The 20,414-nt window shown below is 38.5% G+C and overlaps 1 protein-coding gene across 1 annotated transcript in view; it reads right to left on the bottom strand.

The window, feature by feature from the left end:
• TTC39C (tetratricopeptide repeat domain 39C) overlaps positions 1 to 20,071 on the bottom strand; it is a 39,658-nt gene extending 19,587 nt beyond the window's left edge. Inside the window, exons 1-6 of the mRNA XM_065628386.1 lie at positions 19,789 to 20,071; positions 8,965 to 9,013; positions 7,314 to 7,442; positions 6,224 to 6,338; positions 2,155 to 2,506; positions 677 to 845 (exon numbers count right to left, since the gene is read on the bottom strand). Of these exons, the coding sequence (XP_065484458.1) occupies positions 677 to 845; positions 2,155 to 2,506; positions 6,224 to 6,338; positions 7,314 to 7,442; positions 8,965 to 9,013; positions 19,789 to 19,934 (960 nt within the window). The 5' untranslated portion in view covers positions 19,935 to 20,071. The remainder of the gene's footprint in view (positions 1 to 676; positions 846 to 2,154; positions 2,507 to 6,223; positions 6,339 to 7,313; positions 7,443 to 8,964; positions 9,014 to 19,788) is intronic.
• Positions 20,072 to 20,414: the final 343 nt, after the last annotated feature.

Here is a 20,414-nt window from a genome sequence, read left to right as displayed (position 1 = left end):
ATATTCTGGTCTGATAAGGCAGCAGCAAGGAGTTGAGTAGTCTAAAGTACTCACCACCATCTGGTATTATCACAGATTCTTAAAGAATAACTCAACCAAAACCCACGAGGTTGCTGAAGTGTTTGAGTAACACTCTACAACAGCAGTAATAAACACGTTCTAGGTTAATACATTTCTGCTTGGGCCAGAGCTCACCCTCAGCAACATAAAACATCCTGGTTTCACCTCTTAGAAGCAAAACCAGTTATTTGACGGAAATTATCGCAGAGAATTAGCTGTTTATGAACAACACCTAAAATGAAAAGGGGAAGATAAATGCTACGCACTCAGCAGATAATACTCAGATTTTAGCTGGACAAGCAAAACTGAAATAGCTATTTATACCACAAGAAACTCATGAGTGACCAAAAGCACTTCCTTTTAGCACAGAGCTACAAATGTACCAAATAGCTAAAAAAGAATTTCAAAGTGCCATTAGTTCCAACAGAAGTAGTGGAACAGCAGGTTTGGCATGTGAACTTGAAGCTAGGAAGGAGTTAATCCTTTCTTCTTATCTTTCTATGTATATACATCTTCAGTTACAATTAGCTGAATCTTGCACAGTTCATTCACAGCAGAAAAACATAAAATAACAAAGGGTGGAGAAATCAGTCAAAAGGAAGAAAACATGCAATACCTCTAATCGCTGTATCCTTCCCTTGAAGAACATGAACAGAGAAGAATTTGGATAAGCGGATTCTTTTTTTGCAAGAATTTCTTTTGCCTCTTTCAATCCTGCCTTGTTATCGCTGCCATCAAGGGCAAAAAAGGGACGAACAACTGTGTGGTACCACAACAGAGCTAATCTAAAAGAAACAGAAGAGTAAGAAGGATTACAGCTCATAAACAGAAATCTAAGGATAACATTCTATACAGGCAGATTTTTACATTATTCTGCAAGACAAAGATACAAATATTTTCTTATACAATCTGTCTTTAAAACAAACACAATACTACTGCCATACATCAATGTGTTCCTAAACTGCACCTGAACATACAATTCAGTGAACATTACCCAAAGGCAGAGTAACAATCATGCTGATATCAAAGAGGTTGACCATTAAGAACTCTACAGACCTTAAAAAAATAAAAACCTACAGGAAAACTTTGAAAACAAATTGTTCATTAGAGGGAGAAAAAAAAAAAAACACAAAGAAAGTCAATAACAAAACTAAACACACATCAACAGACACACTTGAAATCAAACAGAAATACATCCAGTGTTCAGAAGGGCAGATGTCTACATGACCTACATGGCTCCTGGAAACAAGGGCAGAGCGCAAAGATTTCCAAGACCATGTGAAGGAGGAAAACCCCCCCCAAAATACCATTTTTCTTCCCCAGAAAGGAGAAAGAACAAATCAACAGGAACATCTAATCTCAAGCTTTCTTAACCAACCAGAAATAAAATTCTACTCCTCAAGCCCAAAAGACTTTAGCTCTGCTGTCAGTGTTTCAAAAGTTACATCTGAAGGTACCTGCGGTAGGTCCAGTAATAAAATCATTAATTTGGAGATAAATGGAATAGTAAAATCATTTCTAAGGGCATTTTAAATTAGGTCTGGCTAACTCTTCACCTGATAAAAAGACCTGAATTCAGTATGAAGGCGTGGGAAAAATAATACACAAAAAATACTCCTCTAAAAAGAGTATAAGGGAACATCTCATTTTATTTTTAATTTTAGCATCTGAGTAAACTGGGAGACATCTTTGGCTAAGAGTAAGGATAAATAGCTACATGAGATCAATGACTCATACGAAACAGCATCCTCTCCACAGCAGCGAATATAACTCGGGTAAATCTACTCAGCCTCCAGGGGGGTGCTTTATTTATTCTGCTGACATATAAATTACTAGACATTGGAACAGCAGGTACTGAAGAAAACAGCAAAATACTGACACAAACCCCAAATACAAGTAAAAAACTAACAGCAGAGAGATCTCATACGCTAGTAAAGCGATGAATTTACTAAACCATCGCACGTTAGACAACAAACTACAAGTTTATTTTACCTGCTGTTGTTTCCTTTAAAGCAACACTTTTTGGTTTTGACTTTTTTCCATTTACTTTCAGTACTAAGTTATCTACCAAAGCATTTCAATATAGCTACTCACGTAGCTAAAGGGGCCTTCATGTCCTTACTTTCACTTGCATACATCAGTGAAGAAAGCCCCTGTAGGCGGTCTCCAGGAAAACCCAGCAGGTTGATGATTTTGAGCAGGTTTGGGGGCACCATGGATATGCAAAGATGAAAAAGTCCATATCCAAAGCTAACAGCACCTTTCAGTCTGTTTAGCGAATCCTCCGTTACACCTTCTGCAGCAATATGATTATCATTTGCAGCATCAGAAGTCAAGGATTCCTGAGTTTTCTTCTGATATATTTCCTGAAGTGTGTTAATGTCCGTATAGCACTTATTGTAAATTTTCCAGGCTTTTCGGAGTATCCACCCACCTTTTATGTATGCTAAAAAAACAAAGAAAAAAATATTTCAAGGACATATTTCAGAAGTGGAACACAGTAAGTAGTAAATGCTATTTCACAAATCCTAGGATACTCTATTTGCATTCACATATTTTATAAAGGTTTTTGTAATACCTACTGTACTCTCGGAGAAGCTTTTCATACCAGGCACTAGAAACTTCAGTGCTTTTCAACCAGAGACTTTAAACCAGCACTCAGTACAAAGGGACATCCCTTCAGCTATGTAGCAATACAACTGTCAGAAATGCAGAAAACAAAGAACTTAATGCTGGATTCTGCTCCACTGTAGAGTGGAGATTAACTGGCTGCCTTGCAAAGAAAAGTAAAATTCAAAGACCAGATAATGTCTCTTAAGCACAAATAATGTTAAAAGATAACTGATGGGAAAAGACTATTAATACTAATTAAAAAAACTCCTTCCTTTTGGATAGATAGCAAGATTTTCAACACCATCATTCCCTCACCCCTTATATGAGCTGTGTGATACAGCATCTTAAAATTAAGAAAAAAAATCATTTAAAAAAGTATACTTTTATGTTTTTCAAACATTTTTCAGTTGCCTAACTTTGTCAATTTCAAATCTAAGCTGGGTACCTATACTTCCCTAGAAATCTGGTCTTGAGCATTCTCAGTTGAGAACAAGAGAATTCTCAGTCTCATTACCCTCTTTACAGGAGGATAAAGAAAGGCATGACACCGGAAGATATCAGATTTGCCTATTTACACAGCTTTCCTCCTGGTTACAGCACATCCTTGGACAATGATAAGTGGTAAACAGAAAACAGACACAGAATATATTTGTACGTGTTAACTGTAAAAGCAGACATCAACATTTTGTCTGTGATAGAGCCCTGAGAGTTAGGAACTGCAGCGACAAAGGAGTTAACTAAAAATGAGAGAAAATAAAAGCATAATTCTAGCAGCAGTGTTCTAAACAGAGGCCCCCAAATTTGCAGAGATCAGCATTACAACTGATGCCACAGTTAGATCACAAAAGGAGAGGTGTGTCAAAGGAAAGGAAAACACTATTAATGCCAAAGGTTTATAAAGAGTGATTTGGTATCTTTGACAAAATCCTTCCAGTTACAAAAAAACCAACACAAAACAAAACCAAACCAGAAACATTTACAGATAAAGTACCATGGCTGACTAGATTAACTCTTCTTGAATTCTTGTTGTATGAAGAAGGGATGAAGCTGGTTTGGTAATCTTAAGAAATCACACTGAGAAAGATGGGAAAATTCGTATTCTCAGTTGTGACAGAAGGGTTCTGCCAACATGAATTTAGAGTATTAAAAATATTTAATCCTCTATTTTGAGTTTCATATTGAAGTGTTATAATAAAAAATGTAACCCTGCCATGATTCAGCTGCATTACAAGACTAACGCTACTTCAATTTTAAGCAATTAGGTCACTTATTGGCTGCACAGAATATTTTAAGAGTTCTGTGGTTCACCACAAGACGGATGCTCATAAAACTACACATATCAATGCAGCGGACAAATAATAATGAAAAACTCACATTTTACTTTCCTACAGATAGTGTTTCTGCTAACAGCTATCTGCCATGTTCTGATGCATGCTTCAAATGGAAAGAAATGTGGAAAAAAAAAGTATCGTTTTAGGTTTTACTTCCATTACTGTGCTGTCATGAACAGTTCACTAACACAGCATAACCCTAACAGATTTGCTATACTAAGATAAAACAATCTAACAAACGAAAACAATGAATACATGACTTTTTAAACATAGACATTTAATCAAGCCAAATCACTGAGCTGATTTCCCAGCATGAACTTCTGAAAGTAGTCAGACCCATGTCAGCAGTGGTAAATATCAAGAAAAGGTAGTTCAATATTGCTGTGGGAAGCTGACATAAGTTGTTTTGTTACTAACTTTATGAAGAAACTATTTCTAATACATCCATAAGGGTGGAAAGGAAAATCTACAACATGGTAGGCATATGAGAAAGCAGCTTGCATGTAATCATATGCTTCTTGTCAAACTGTTCTGGGAAGAATAACAGAAGAAATTTTTCACCCATCCACGGATGAAAAATATTTATCTGCCTCCGAAGAAGGCATTTTTTAAAAATTACAGTCATTTCAATAATCTGGCTGCTATTTCTACACAGAAACGCAATAAAAACAAAAGATGTTTATACATAATCAGAAAGATAATATACTGAAAAAACTGATATAAGGGATCCAACAGTTCACCAACAGCAGTAACTAGCAGTCACTGAGGTGGCATTTAACTGCTTGCAAGATTTCAGGTATATTTTTACTCAGTAGAGTAACCCAGATACACTGCATGTTCTGCAGAACTCTGCTGCCCACTTCATTTCACCAAGCAGCAGACAAGAGAAAGGGAAGAGACACCACCCTCAGTTACAGCATCCAACCCAGTTATGCAGCTGCAGAATAAATACTGAAATAAGAAAAAAGCTTCAAGAGGGGACAAAACAAAACAAACACCACCCCACAAAACCACACCAAAAAACCACCCCCTGGCCACCCCCCCCAAAAACCAAACAAACCAAAAAACCCCACAAAAACACTACCACAACACAAATGAAAGCCCAGAACTGCAGCAAAAATAGTCAGAAAACCTTTCTGCAGCACTACACAGAGCAGGCAGAAATACCCCCCGAATTTCTGCTGGCTAGAACCAAACACACTCTTGATGCCATGGCTTGGAAGAAACCAAGTCTGCACATCACAGAACGCATTATGTCCTTGACTGAAGACCTTAGTGTTATTTTAAATAATCTGAATAATATTTCCCCAATTCCTTTCAGCTGATCAGCAGGGTTACCACTGACAATCTGGTCTGACTGCCACCTCTTTGTCTTCATTAATTTGGTAAGAACCTGGGAATGCACTCACTTTGTGTATGACCTTGACAACATTTCCTATAAACTCACAGATGAAGATATGTTTTAAGATTATGCAAGAGATCCAGGGATGCAAGAGAACATTAGAAACAGCTCTGCAGCTGAGACAAGGAGGTTTGTATTCAACATGACGGGATTAACCTCTTTGGCATGCAAGGACACACTCTGGTGACCAGACAATAAGAGCTGATTCAGCAGTTCTATCTTCAACACGCTTCATTTAAAATTACTTCCGCTGTCAGTTTGTCATCCCTCTGAGTTGTCACAAACATAATGCATATGGGACATTAGGATTTCATTGCTGGCCTGGACTTCAGCTGTCGATAGCCTCTTTTATCTTGCAGGTCACAGATGCTACCCATCTTTGTACCAAAACACCTCTATGGCGGAGGCATCAAACCCATTTTCACCAGAGGCGACATCAGCCTCCCAGTTGCCTTCAAAGGGCCCAATGTAATTTTAGGACTGTATAAATGTAGGAGTAGTTAAAAGTGAAAATGAGTTTGACACCCCTGATTTATGGGAACATGCAAAGGATTCCAACCTAAGGAGAATCAGTTCAATATGATTATTGGTATGAAATAAGCAGAAAGCTGTAATCTGTAGCAATCCAACTCATTTTAGATACTACTACCTACACAAAGATAGAACAAAACCTCTGCAAGCGTACCAGTCTTGGGATGTTTCAAATGGAACGGTACACTTAAAAAACTTAATGATAGTCATCTTGCCACTTTATGATCAAGCTTTATTAAAAAGATATCGTGCAAAAAGATATCTAAACTTTAAAGCCACAGCACACCTGATAACTCTTGTTTTACAAAGGAGAGCACAGCCAAGTAGACTTGACAGTCTGCTACAATTATTTGTCTTTGTAGACGATCTATCATGGACAGAGTGGATTTTCGTCCATCGACCTGTTTGGAATATACAAGCACAGAGCACAGAAAAATGTTAAAATAGATAATACAGAGCACTAGTTTAAACCTGACAAATTAAAAAATCCAAAATTAACTACAAGTGGTAGTATTCCTACTAAATTAATGCAGCATTTTGAAGTGCAAAACTATGCTAGAAGCTCTTTGATAGCTCAACAAGCCTCTACTTAATAAACAGGGAAACCTTACGTATTTCCTATCAGCTATTTTTCTTAAGATTCTGTGAATACTCAGAAGATATTTAAATTTCATATAATTATTACTAAATACATCAGACAGGCAACTAAAATGTTAGATAGGAAGAGTAAAGAAAAAGGTACACGACAAGTGGCAGGGAAAATACAGTGTGTCTTAAGAGCAGAAAGTTAAGTATGTCAGGTTCAACACTTTTTATCAACTAAATATTGAAGAGAAATGGCTTCTTTTTCTGCTGTAGGTCTGCTATGTCACAATGGGCAGGCTGCTCACTCAACATTTCTATGCTACTGCTTTAACTAGTTCTCAATCTGTGTGCTTTATTTTTATTCTTCCTTCATTATTTAGAATGAAAAACCTAAAAAAGGAAGGAAAATTCCCTGGGGATAGGCCTGGCACACAGCAGTATGCAGCCTCATTCTCACAACTTCTGAACATTACTAAAGCATGTATGAAGTTAGCCTGAATTAGGCCACAAGCTTCGTGGAATAATTTCAGTTGAGGTTAAGAAAAAGTGTTAAGGAAATAATTACCAATATCAACACAACCTGCTGCTTTAGAAGAGGAACTACCTGAGTATTTTATGATAATTCAGGAATCCAAGTAAAGTATTTGACCTAATTTCTAAATTTATCATTAATCTCAACTGCTCTTCACATATCAAAAATCATCTATTCAAAATACAAAGAGCACAGAAAGGAACTTTCCAGAAATATTTATCCAATATACAATTCCATATTTTACAAATAATGTTCTTACATTCTTTTTAATCTTATTCTTGATTGTTTCTATAACTCCAGCTTCTTCACTTTCACAAAGTTTCTCTGTAGCTTTTAAGTCATCACATGCCAGCTGCATTTTCTCTTCTTCAAATGTCATCATAGCATTCTACCAAAAACCAAACAGATCTGAATGATAACATTCACAGTATTTTTATTTCTACAAAAGCTATTGGATCGTAAAAGTCTTCATGAGAACCCAATGACAAAACTTACTTTTTAAAAAAATGTATTAATACACACAGATCAGTAAACATACTTCTATGCAGAAACACCAAACTAGAGATTTGAAAGTACTTTACCAAAATTTCAAGCGAAATCAGATCATACCAAGTCCTAAACCTTGTCTTAACAAAGACTCATATGCAGTCGAACTGAATGCACTGTCAGACTATATTAAGCAGAAGAAAAAGTCATATAAATTAATTTTCAATTATTGTTATGTGAGGCACAATTTGCATCTGTGCAGATATTGCTTTTATGTAATTCACTCACATAAATAACAGGCCTCCAAAGTCAATAACAAGTAACAGCTACTGCATTTTTCAAAATAATAACCACAATTCCTACAGACGTAGGAAGAAAAAAAAAAAAAGCAGCATCTGACTCCAACTACTGCTGAACCAATTTAGAAAGAATTTCAAGAGAAGTAACTTCTTTTCTTGAGGCTTTATTAAACAAAAGTTCTGAATGACACAGGCATGCAAAGTGCTGCTGCTATATTTAGAACAGTAGCTAAGCAGGATATTTTCAAGATTCACTGATGCTGCACTCTGATGTTACACTGGTTCAGCACATCAATTTGGATACGCAAGCCTGAGAGATTCTCTCTCTCTCTCCGTTCTCCTCTCCATTGACTTAAAAACAAGCATACGCCCCAGGAGGCCTCCTAACCAATACATTTTTCCATATTGCACAGTCTACAGACACTAAAGAGAATTCAAATTAATTTCATTTACAACTTATCTATTTCTGGCATATTATAATAAATTCTGTATTATCATAGATAGTTTCTGGTGCAATCTAAGATTAAGCAGCAAAGTCAGAATAAGGACAGTCTAAAAAACAAGATCCAAACATTTTCTAATATACCTGCTCAGTTTTTGTATGAGATATTCTCATTTTTAATCTATTAAAAAACGAAAAGCATTTAACAGACCCAACTTGTCCATTATGACTCTTTAGTCAGTCAGTATTCTGAGCTCTCATATATTCAAAAAGGAAGCAATGTGAATGAATTGAATTAAAAACTTTCACTGAGCAGTATGGATGCAGAAATTTTCAATAGCAAAAGCTATCAGGAAGATTGCATTTACAAGTATTATTTTAATAATACGTCTACTGCTCATTTAAGAGAGGTTTTTATTATGGCTCTTTTAACGTAACACATAAATATTTCATACATTTGAGCAGCTGGATCACAGAGCCTCTACTTTCTATTTAAACCACATGAGTAAACAAGTTTTATATTACATAATGACTTGTTTTCTAGCTACATTTATTCTAAAACTTTGAAGAAAATAAGTCTCACAAAAAGAAACAAATTAAGAGTACCCACCATTATGAATACATGCATGCACACACAAACATTAACCACAAGAGATGGTTACTCTCAGGTCCTGTCTACTCACCAAGAAACTGACAAAACTGGCTCCAAAGCTCATTAATGGGCTATGGTTTCTGTAAAGAAAATAAAATGTAGTTACTATATTTCCACACATTCCCTATTGTACACATCAATATTGCATTTCTTAACTTATACATCTGTAAATAAATCTTGGAGTTTTTGTATCAAGTTACAAACAAATGTTGTATCATTCTGCAAGATACAATGGGAACAGAAAGCCAAAAGCTTTATCATTTTTACAATGACTTGAATATATCTTTAATTTTTTTTCAAGCATTAAGGTGTAGATATTTTTAAGAGAAACCACTGCCATCAAAACACAGTGCAGGTAAAAAAAAAATTAGGAAATACAGAAAATGTTAAACCTCCTAATTTTACTCTTCTCTATTATCCACTGCTACAGTTTTGACCTAGTAGACAAATGTCAACCAATTATATTATGAGGTTCCCACTTCTCCCTTTTCCTATGAATTTAAGTCAATCTACCCAGATTTCAAAGAAACGCATATTACACGTAACATAACTTGTTGGAAATACAAAGTTCTTACAAGGCTTATGATTTTATAGCTGCTTTGTTTCAAGCCCAGAATACATACCTTACTACACTACGCGGAACATTTTTAAGATGTTTCACCTATTCTGTTTGTGGGGATATTCCAAAAGGGTGAAATCAACTGCTAGAACAAAAAATGCGGGCAGCCAAAATCTTGGCAATACATGGGATAGGTTTCAAGATTCGGGACTACTGTAGTCACACAGACCATGAGGCTATAGTAATGTCACACAGAAGGCATTTGAAAAATAATAATAATTTCAGATCTCAGCAGCACCCCTGATCCACACTGCTCAGCAGTGGGTTTCCAGGTTATATGTCCATGTACAAATATCACTACTGGAGTAAGGATAAAACATATATAGCACTCCAGAAGAAAAAAAGAAGTTATATAAACACTAACTTCCAGGATTTAAGAAGAGGTAACATTCATGCTACAGGTACATATATTGCTATAGTGCAGTACTTATGCTGTTTCCAACTTAATTCGGCAAGCATCAGATTAGAGTTTTAAAATACGACAGGCACTGGAAAAACATGGAGAAAATAGTATATTGTTTATTACAACAAAAATTTCCAATAGTAAAGCCATGTTATAATACAAAAAAATTTCACTATTACCCCCTTTCTGTCTTTTTGATTTAGCATAAATATGTAAAAGCATAGACATGAACAAGATGAAAAACACGGAAGATAAAGCAAGTCAGAACAGAAAAACCTTCCTTTTTTATATATATTGCTCGATTCTGGCCATACATACAAAAGCAAGCCAAACATAACTAGCCAGATTTTTTTCATTCCACTTTCAAAAGAAGAATAGGTTAGGTATTTTCCCCTTTGTTGGCAGGCCAACGAGAACAGCTGCCGGTAAATGCCTCTGGTATTCAGTACCTGGAGCATTCTCTACCAACAGCTGCATAACACAGACGGGCAGGAATCAGCTCCTTGCTGCAGCTGGCGCTTCCAGCGCCAGCTCTCGCTGCAGAGGGCAAGTGGCCACCTCGTAATCCATTTTTCAGCCCACAAGGCGTGCGGGACCCACTCAGCTGCCAGTCTTATCAACCCTGCTCTAACAGCACGTAACCTCCACCAGACGTTTCGAAGTCACACCTACAGCACCATCAACATCTGATGGATCTAGAACTGCAGAAAGGATCAGCACAAGGAATTTTTACATATATGCCCTTAAGTAAGAAGCTGCACTTACGTCATACTTTAAAGGAACCTCAAAAATAAACCAAATGTTTCGTTCTTGAGCTTCCTTAGATCTACAGAGAGAAAGCTGTTCTGGGGAGGCGAGCAGTTAAGCATCTCTAGATAATAAATCTTTCATACTGAAGGCCATTCAAAACAGAAAATTGCCAGAGAAAGTCTGTTTATCAGAGGGAATTGGAAGTACTCAATCACAACGGTCTTTGAATATAACCAGAAAAATAAAAATACATTACATAAGAAATTAGGTTTGTACTTCTCAGTAACATTCTTAGAACACACTTCTTGAATATTAAGTTTCCATCCACACTAAAAATGTTACTTCACCACTATGCATGGATCCAAAGAAATTATTTGAAATGGAATAAATAAAATTTGGGCATCTGAACACCTGTAAAAATTTACTTGTAAATTTGAAAAGCGTTACACTCTTAATAAAACTTTGCACGACAGGACCAAGATTTTGAGGTGCTTTTTTCCCCTCTGAAACATGCATAAGCAAATCAAATAAGCTTAGCAACATACACATTTGGCTCTCAGAAGAAAGTAGCATCCAGGCATTCCTTAGGACTTGGCAAGAAAGAAGCAAGTCTTATCAGCAAAACATAAATACAAATCTAATATTGTGGAACTACAGATTAAACAGTAACAGTGTTGCACATGAAAACATATTAAATTCTAGACTACTTTTCATTTCCTATGAATTTATAAAAAAAGAATCTCTTGTTGTAGAAATAGTTACTGAAGCTTAAAAAAAAATAAATACATCAGCTTTATAGGTAAACTAGTTCCCTAAGGCAGGGGTATCAAACTCATTTTCACCACGGCCACATCAGCCTCACGGTTGCCTTCGAAGGGCCAAATGTAATTTTAGGACTACTCCTACATTTGTACAGTGAAAATGAGTTTGACATCCCTGGACCATGGGAACAATATTTTCAAACAGAGCAACTGGAATAATGGCCATGTTTAGGAGTGAAACCACTAAAACTGAATAAACAGGAATAAAGCTGAGAATCAAACAGTTTATATATGCTGTTTCAGCAGCTCAAAACATATGCTAATTTGGGCATACTATTCACACGTTTTAAAAAATTTGGTTTTCTTTTCTCTTCAGGACTTTAAGAACCTGTTCTTAAGTGTGCATATACATATGTGTGAAGGTATCTACACTTCAATATACATTTTGAAAGCTTTTATATTTCTTTTTGGTAAATTTTAACACAATGTTGAAAAATGAGGCAGCTAGTTACAGCTGAGAGCCAACTCTTCTTCCAAGACTACAAAAGCTAGTGATACACTTACTGCAAGCAATCAAAATTTGTCCAAGTACCTTTACATACATTTGTTCAAGTAGAACTGAGAAGATTTTTCCCCAAATAAGTATTTATCTTTTCAACTGATCTTTCAGAACAACTTCCCTGCTTGCACTCTTGACACTCACAGCTCACTTCATTTACAATTCATCCTCCATGATCAAAGACAAGATAACAAAAAACTCCAGAGCCGCAACACTCTATTCTGAAATTATCACTAGCTGTAATACATGAGGTAAAATTTTGCAGATCAGTCCTTTCTAATTTTCAGTCATACAATCTATAAAAAGCATTGTCATTGCAGCACATATGGGCTGTAGCACATAAGGACCCTGAAGCAAGAAAACATGACGTATAATATTATACTATGTCTGGGAGATGCTTCTGTTGAGACCATGGAGTTTGGCAAACAAAATATGAAAACTTGACTGCAGGAGCTCCTCACCCAGAGTTTGGGTCATCACCAAACAAAATAAGGAACATTTCTACCGCATTCCTGCCTAAGTCACTAAGCAGAGACTATAGTTATAGCTTAATGGAAGATCATTTGCTAAGGTAATTTCAGTGTTTAAAATCAATTTTAAACTACAGCCTCATTTAGTGACAGCCTTCATGAATATTATGTTGACTGATAAATTCTTCAACAGCTTAGGGTTCTCTTTTCCTTGAGAACTAAGAAAAAAGTTTGCAACGGGACAGCACTGTCCCAGTAAACACCAAGGCATGACTATTGATGACAGTAAGTTTCTGAGAAAAGCACAATTCCATGAAAATAATCCTTGGCTCAAACTCCTTATATGCGATTTTACATCTTTTGACACATTCCAAAAAGATACAAGCAAATGAAGCAGCACTTGAGAAAATACTAACAGCAAACCAATGGCCATAATGATATTGACAGGACTTTGGGAACTGAATACAAATGAACATTAGGACATTGTACTACCAAGGTTGTACTCACTACTTCAAAGCAATAATCTCTATTAAGTAAAATCTCAAGACTCTTAATTAGCTAAAAGATGAAAAAAAGTCAGTCTCCAGACATAATTTGTAAAATACTGTTTGCACCTCACCTATCAAACTAGGATTCGGAAGATATTGTTATTATAAGAAAGTGTGCTATTAACGCCATTTCTACAAGATACTACAGGAAAGGGTTGTACATATCAATAAAGTTGGTATGCGTAACTAAACTTAAGTCCTATGCTTAACAGCACTGAACTAGACGTTCCTTCCAGGTATATAAACTCGCCTTATAGGAGACACTGCTTCTCCCACTAAACCCTAATTCACCTCATTTCATGGTGTATCTTTAAGATGTTAATTCACTTTCAGAAGAAAGGTGTTTGTCATGCCCATTTTCACACATGATGATAACATTCAGGAGTTCTAAGCCTTAGTTTAATAAGGCTGAGATAATACAGCCCAATTTTACCATAAAAAATAAATCAGAATTGAAGCACACCAAAAGAAAAATCAATCACTTCTCAGTATTTTCTTTTTTGCTACATCCATTTCCATGAAAGTATTTCACTTCCAAATACATCAGCTTCTAAGGCTACTACAGCCTAGCTCAGGTTTAAATTTAAGTAACGTAAATAACCCGCCAACATTTCCTCCCTACTTTTCTAGGCACTGCTACTTTAACCATGGTCCACTAAGAATTCCAGTCATCATACTGATAGTGATGCTCAAGTTGAAACAAAAAAAAATTTGTTTTCCTCTAAGGTGGAAAAGGAAAGCATAACGAAAAATTAAGAACTCATGTAAGTTCACCGATAAATACAGAAGCAGCTACTCAATACTTTGAAACAAGCAGAACAATGTATTACCCACATAAAAAGATAAAGAATTTACTGCAAAAATATACAAATCCTTTGGTCATTGTTCCACCACAGATTATTCTAGACTATATTCTAAAAATTATTTGCAAGACTACAAAAGTAAGCCTGATATTTATACAAGTATACATCTCATCCAGCATTGGTATATGAAATAGATAAGGCAATGCAAGTGTCATGAAAACATTACACTATTAAGAGACACATTAAGAACTGCAAATGTCAGATCTAGGTTTAGTTTATATTTAATAATCAAGCCAAATTTGTTGTAATTGTTAAATGAGCTCTTAGCATACACCTCTACCTCCACTAGAGATACGCAACCAAAAGAGAAAAATCAGGAATATAAAAATAATAGCTTTGTGTCCCTGTCACATCCAGTTTTTAACAGATTTGTTTTGTCCTTACACAAATTAACAGTGAATCATTTTGCTCCAACTTCAGGCTGTTAAGTTTAGATGCACAAGAATATCAGAACACTGGGAATTATGAGAAGCATTTTAAATTGCACCTTTACTTTGAAAAGTAATTACAAAACTGAGAGACAAGCTAGTTATAACACATCAATTGATTTGTACTAACTGTCTGATTGCACACTGTTAATCCATAAGAATTATGGACTTTCGCAAAATCTTTTTCCACTGTAGGTTCAAATAACCTGACCAAAATTACTTTTCAGGGCAAACTATAGCAGGTTAACTGATACCATATAACTTAATATCTACGAGGTTCTGAAGTATATTAAAACAAAAACATACCCATCCCCTCACGATAGCCTGAAATAATTTATTAGAAATAGCAGATCAAAGACTTGGTGTACTAGCATGCCTTTACAATATCTGTATCTCTCACAAAGTTAATTTCTTCAGCTTTAAAGCAATGTCTTACTATAACATCTCTTCTCCAATCTCCACCAAATCTGACTTCTGAATTATAAACTCAGACTTTCATTTAGCTTTCTGTCACCTTGCCATGGATTTCTGGCCCTTCGATTTTGCTCCATATGCCAAATGGATCTCTCAACCTCCCTCTGCCCTTTCTGCCAGTTACTCTTGGTGACAACGGCTGTCTCTGTCATGAAGGCCACAGAAGTAAACATCACATTCAGTGTGATCATCTCTATGTACCCAGGTCTTGAGGATTTAAACTGTAGGACACCCACAATTTTTCTAACCTATCCACATAACTGGAAAACCGCTGCTGCTTTTATGTGCATCACTATTACTATAATGTGCTCTGCCTAGCCTTGAGAAATGAAATCTTAGCTCACTAAGGTACACATTTAGTACATGTTCAGAATATTGCTTCTAAAAATTGCTTCCCTTGTGCATAATTCTCTATACATCCACCTAGCAGCTGCTCATCTGCTTATGGCTGCAATAAACAACAGCACACAGGGTTGCTAACAGAGCTCATGACTTATTCTCACGCTGCCAATCAAGATGCCATCATGCTTCCTCCAGCTGACTCACATCAGTTCCTACCCTGCTGTCCTTATCTTTAGGGAAGCTACCAAAACATCTACTAAATCACTTAATTTTTGTTCTTACAGTTCCTTTGCTGAGCTCCATAAACAAGAATTTCAACAGTGGTTAGACTGCCCTTACATGGGTCATAATCTGCTGATCAATGCTGGCTTAATGTCACCTTGTCTCAACTTGTATTTGGGTTGAAAGTATTTTAAGCTTCTGTTTTAAATTCGTAGTATTAGGTTCAAAGACCTACCCACAATGGAATTCCTGGTCCATTACTGAAGTTTGTATGTCTGTTAATACATATCCTGTAACATTAATTTCAGGTTTTTAAAGTCAGCATACTAAGCTGTTTTTTCTCTTCACCAACTTACCATTCTTCTCCATGTTCTGCTTTACCCTAGCAGGTTGTACAGCATGTTTTCTTACACTGACTCCATTCTTTAAATCTTTACACATTTTGTCTTAGAATCACATCTCCTCTACATTATCTTAATTTTCTTCTTTGGAGATGACCTTATTATATACATTTTACTTATCCATCTTGCATTATTTCCCTTTTCATTGAGATACAAGTTGAAAACTTTATCAAGCCTTCTCAGAAGTAAAAGTCATTCATGCAGAGAGTCAAACATTTCCCCAGTAGGAGACAGAAGACTGCTGGATTTCTTGTAAGATAATATCCCTGATCTTATGCTTTATGTTGGGAGTCAATATTCAGCTAAAAAAGCTCCTGATTTTATTTGACACTGTCTTCTCTCCTCTTAGCTGGAGGAAGTTTTGAAATAATTTTTGACTTGCAAATGCTCTTAAAAAGTGAAGAATGAGGAGAAAAAAAAAAAAAAAAGTCTTTTGACAGTTTCTTCTTCTTGCCTGATAAGTTTAGGAATCCAACAAAGCCAAAAGGGGAAAAGGAACACCGCGATTCCAGCTTTCTTACTACTGTCAGGGTGGTTCACCAAAACAATACAATCCCACAGGCTGACTGTGGGCTCCATCTCCAATGTGACTGTCCTTGGTTCACCTCCACATCTCTTGCTGCTTTCACAGGTACTCAAAGATTAAACCGATGAGAACCAGGATGGTGTCAGCATTGTTCAAGCTGAATAGAAAGATTGATATCTGACAGTTTCAAATATGAGTTAGCACTGTGGGGACCTGACACAGCTACAAGCAGTAAAGATAGTAGTGCCATCTGTGGTGGATTTATGAAAATATTATATCCATTGGTATTTGATTCATGTTCAGAAGGTTGTCACCACTAGCAGGGGGAAGATCTGGACTTCTTAAAAAAAATAAACATATGAAAAAGCATATGCAGACGTCGATGCAACTTGCAGATGATTTTTCAAACCCTGATATCTTCCCCCAAGTATAATTTAAAACAAAACAAGTCACAAACTACACCTGACAAACCACTGACTGTTTTTACAGTGATAGTCAATGCAGTTCCAACTACATGTTATATCTGACACACAACAGATAGATTCATTTGACTTACCAGGTTCTAAACAGATATATACAGCTCTAAACACCAAAAGACAAAAATATTATTCTCCCATGCCTGACACAGGAATGATGGTTCTACAGCCAATGACTTTAAAGTATCACCAGTCTTCAAAGGCAAGACTTTACTGTTGCAGTGACACATACAAAACAGAACTGCAATTTCTACCCTGGTTTCTTCAAGGACTCCACTATGACCAGCTTTCAAATATAAATGATTTTGGGCTCAGTCAGCTTTCTACAAGATGCAAAAATGCAGAACAACAAAGAAAGAAACAGATCCAGCCTGCTTTGGAATGACAACTGTCCTTAGGCTCATCAGGGCTGTCAACTGTTCAATAGAGATAGCAGCACTGATTTGAATTAATTATTCACGACATCCTTGAGATGGCAAATAAAGAAAAAAATAATGAAAAGCAGAAGCAAAACCACTAGTTTATAGGAAACAGTTTTAACTAGTTTAAATGACGTGGTAAATAAAACTGAAGTTCTGCTGAATAAGTGAGTTTCCAAATAGTCTTGTGGGTTATTGAACGGTTTCCATATGAAAAAAACAAAATTTCATTCCTCCCTTCACTTCTAGGATTCAACTGATAACTGTTAAGCTTCTGAAACAGAACTAAACTACCTGCAGAGGCAGTAGTCTAAAATTAACACTTTCTGTAAGAAAGGTCACTTGAAATACAGATAACACACACTCTTCAAGTTCAAAAAGCTGCATTTCATCAAACATCTTCGAGCTCTAATGCTGCAAATTACAAACATTCATATTAAATCATGGAGAGCTCCCAAAAGCTGCTCATTTGGCTCACCAGTCCCATTTAGGATGGGTTCTATTCTTCATAATTTCAAACATACACCAACAAAAGTATACTCATTTAAGGCCGCATGCAAAGAAACATATAATAGCATTACTTGTAGTCCTTGTAGGAGGAACGCATCCAAGACAAGTATAAAACCAAAAACCACTCTGCAAAAAAAAGTGGACCATGCTGCATGTGTTTCCAAAATGTGAATTTATAGGAAGTTGAACATACTTTGCTTTATCTTCTCTCTCACATCTAATGTGAAGTTTCAACATACAGCTAAACTGCAATTCAATAATGGTCTACTAGTTCACAGTAAGAAGAGCCCTGCTACGAATTTTGGCATGAGGTAGACATTTTCACAGTCATTTACAAACTAAGATAGCAATTATCAATTTATGAATTGTAAACCCACTTATTCTAACGAAGAAATTCCTATTTACTCCTTGCAGGTAGTGCTTAAAGGCCAAGATCAAACCGTACACTGAACTTAAAGGCACTTCTTCATAAAAATCAAACAAAGAAAAGCCTGCACCTGGAAAAAACATAAGTTTCTGCATTTAAGAAATCTTTAGTAATAAATCTTCTAGATAACCAAGGGAACAATTTGCAGAAGATACCATTATTCATGCTTTCAAGGAAGGATTAAACTGAATTTTGGAAATAGGAATCCTAACAATTTTACTCTCTAGCATTACTATACAATATAAGAAGCATCACATCTTCAGAATTCCTAGACTACTTCCAGATTCACACTACTGAGAGAAAGCAATGGCACAACACAACAAAAAGTAGAGGAGAGGAAACTTCATCAAGTGTTCCTTAACTGGCCCCTTAAAAAAAATACACACAACACAAAACCAAACAACCAAAACCAACAGGTTCCTTAGATACATAGAACAACCGACATCTCCCACAGACTCAAGAAATAAGTAACTCATAGGGTGCGACTTCATGTGAACGTGAACTGCATGTTATGCATGCGAGTGTTGGGACCTTACCTGTCACCTGCAATATTCCAGCTGGTTCTACACAACAGTATTGTGTATGTAACACAGTAGTGTATACTGAAGACAGAATGACATGTTTACTATTAGACCCTGGCAAGTACACAGTGAAGTTATTATTTAATTATTAATAAAGGCAGTTTTCTTAATTTGTCTCACTCCCCCCGTTCTACCTCTAAACATCCTTTTTGTAAATAAGATTCGGGTACACCATCACTAGGAAGTGTTATTTTAAGTCAAAGTCTTTTTTAATCATACAAACAGCAGCATAGTGACTATTAATTATTTAGGATGTATGTGCAATTAGAGCAGCTCAAGCTTGTGTGGAATGCATTAGTCCTCAGACAGAACACAAGGACAGGTACAGGCAATCTTTACGACTGACTTACACAGCTGTGTTAATGCCATTCTTACCAGACGACTACTTAAGGTAGAAAGCTAGACATGATGTATGTAGGGATTACGAAGATAATCTTGCAGTCTGAAGATGATCACAGCAGCATTCAAGGACCTTTTGTCGGCATCCCTCTTGCCGGCTGAAGCCAGCATCAGATCACACAGGAGCATCGGAGTGAAACCCCCCAGGGCAGAAGCGCCTTCGGGCACCCGTGCGGGTTCACTCACTCCCGCCAGCGAAGCGCAGCCCACGTTCCCGCGGGACGCGCCGACCCCTGCCCAGCCCTCCCCACCCTCCCACAGGCCGGCGGCAACACGCCGCCCCCGCGCCGCCCGGCAGCCCGCCGAGACCCCGCCGAGCGGCTCCTCAGCCTCGCACCCACGGCCACGACAGCGAACCACGCGTGCCCCATCCCCGCCAGAGCGCAGGCGGAGGCGGCAACCGGCGGCACCAACACTTCCCGCCCCGAGGAGCCGGGCAGGGCGAGGCTGCCGGCGAAAAGCCCCCCGCAGCCCAGGGCGGGGGACCTTGAGCGCCTCACGGCGCCGCCGCGCCGGGGAGACCGCCTGAGGGGAGAGCGTGGCCGGCGCGTCCGCGCAGGTGGGTGACGGGGGCAGGTGCGCGGAGGCCGGGCCGCGGGCGGAGGGGGGCGGCCGGGGCCGCGCTGGGGGAAGGCGCCCGGGGAGCGGTCGGCGGAGGGGCGGCCGGGGCTGCCCACCTGTATTTCTTGAAGAGCTGGTCGGACTCGCGGAAGCCGTTGTTGAGCAGCATGTTGATGCCGGCCAGCGCCAGCTCCGCGTCCTCGATGGGCAGCGGCGCGTCCCCGTCCTCCCGCCGCGGCGGCGGCTGCTCCGAGCCGGCCATGACGATGAGGAGGCAGCGGGACCCAGCCGGCTCTCCCCTACCTACTCACTCACCTATCTGTCTATCTGCCCGCCGCCCCTTCCCGGGCGGCTCGGTGCTGCCTCTGCGTGCACAGAGGGCGGATCCGGGGGCGCCCGGTGCCGGCGGAGGCGGGAGCGCGCTGCCCGCCGCCGGGCCGTGCTCCCCCCGCGCTGCGGCGACGCGGCAGCCGCCTCGCGCCCGCAAGCCCTCCAAAAGCAGCGGCGCCCGCCTCGCGCCCCAGCGCGCAGGCGCCGAGAGGGCCGCGCATGCGCGGGAGCGGCGGCCGGCGAGGGGCCGGGGTGGGTAGCGTCTGTGAGGCGGGTAACGGCCGTGGGGAGGTTGCTCTGGTGCCTGCGGGGTGGTGATGGTGCCGCCCCGCGGAGCTTTCAGCCGCCCTTACTTGGCCTCTGCTCGGAGGCCGCCGACCGCCCGCGACCGGGGAATCACAGAATCGCAGAA

The sequence above is a fragment of the Caloenas nicobarica genome, chromosome 2, assembly GCF_036013445.1.
Source record: "Caloenas nicobarica isolate bCalNic1 chromosome 2, bCalNic1.hap1, whole genome shotgun sequence".
In the NCBI taxonomy this organism is placed as follows: Eukaryota; Metazoa; Chordata; class Aves; order Columbiformes; family Columbidae; genus Caloenas; species Caloenas nicobarica.
The sequence above is the reverse complement of the archived record's forward strand: the minus strand, read 5'-3'. Positions and strand labels throughout refer to the sequence as shown.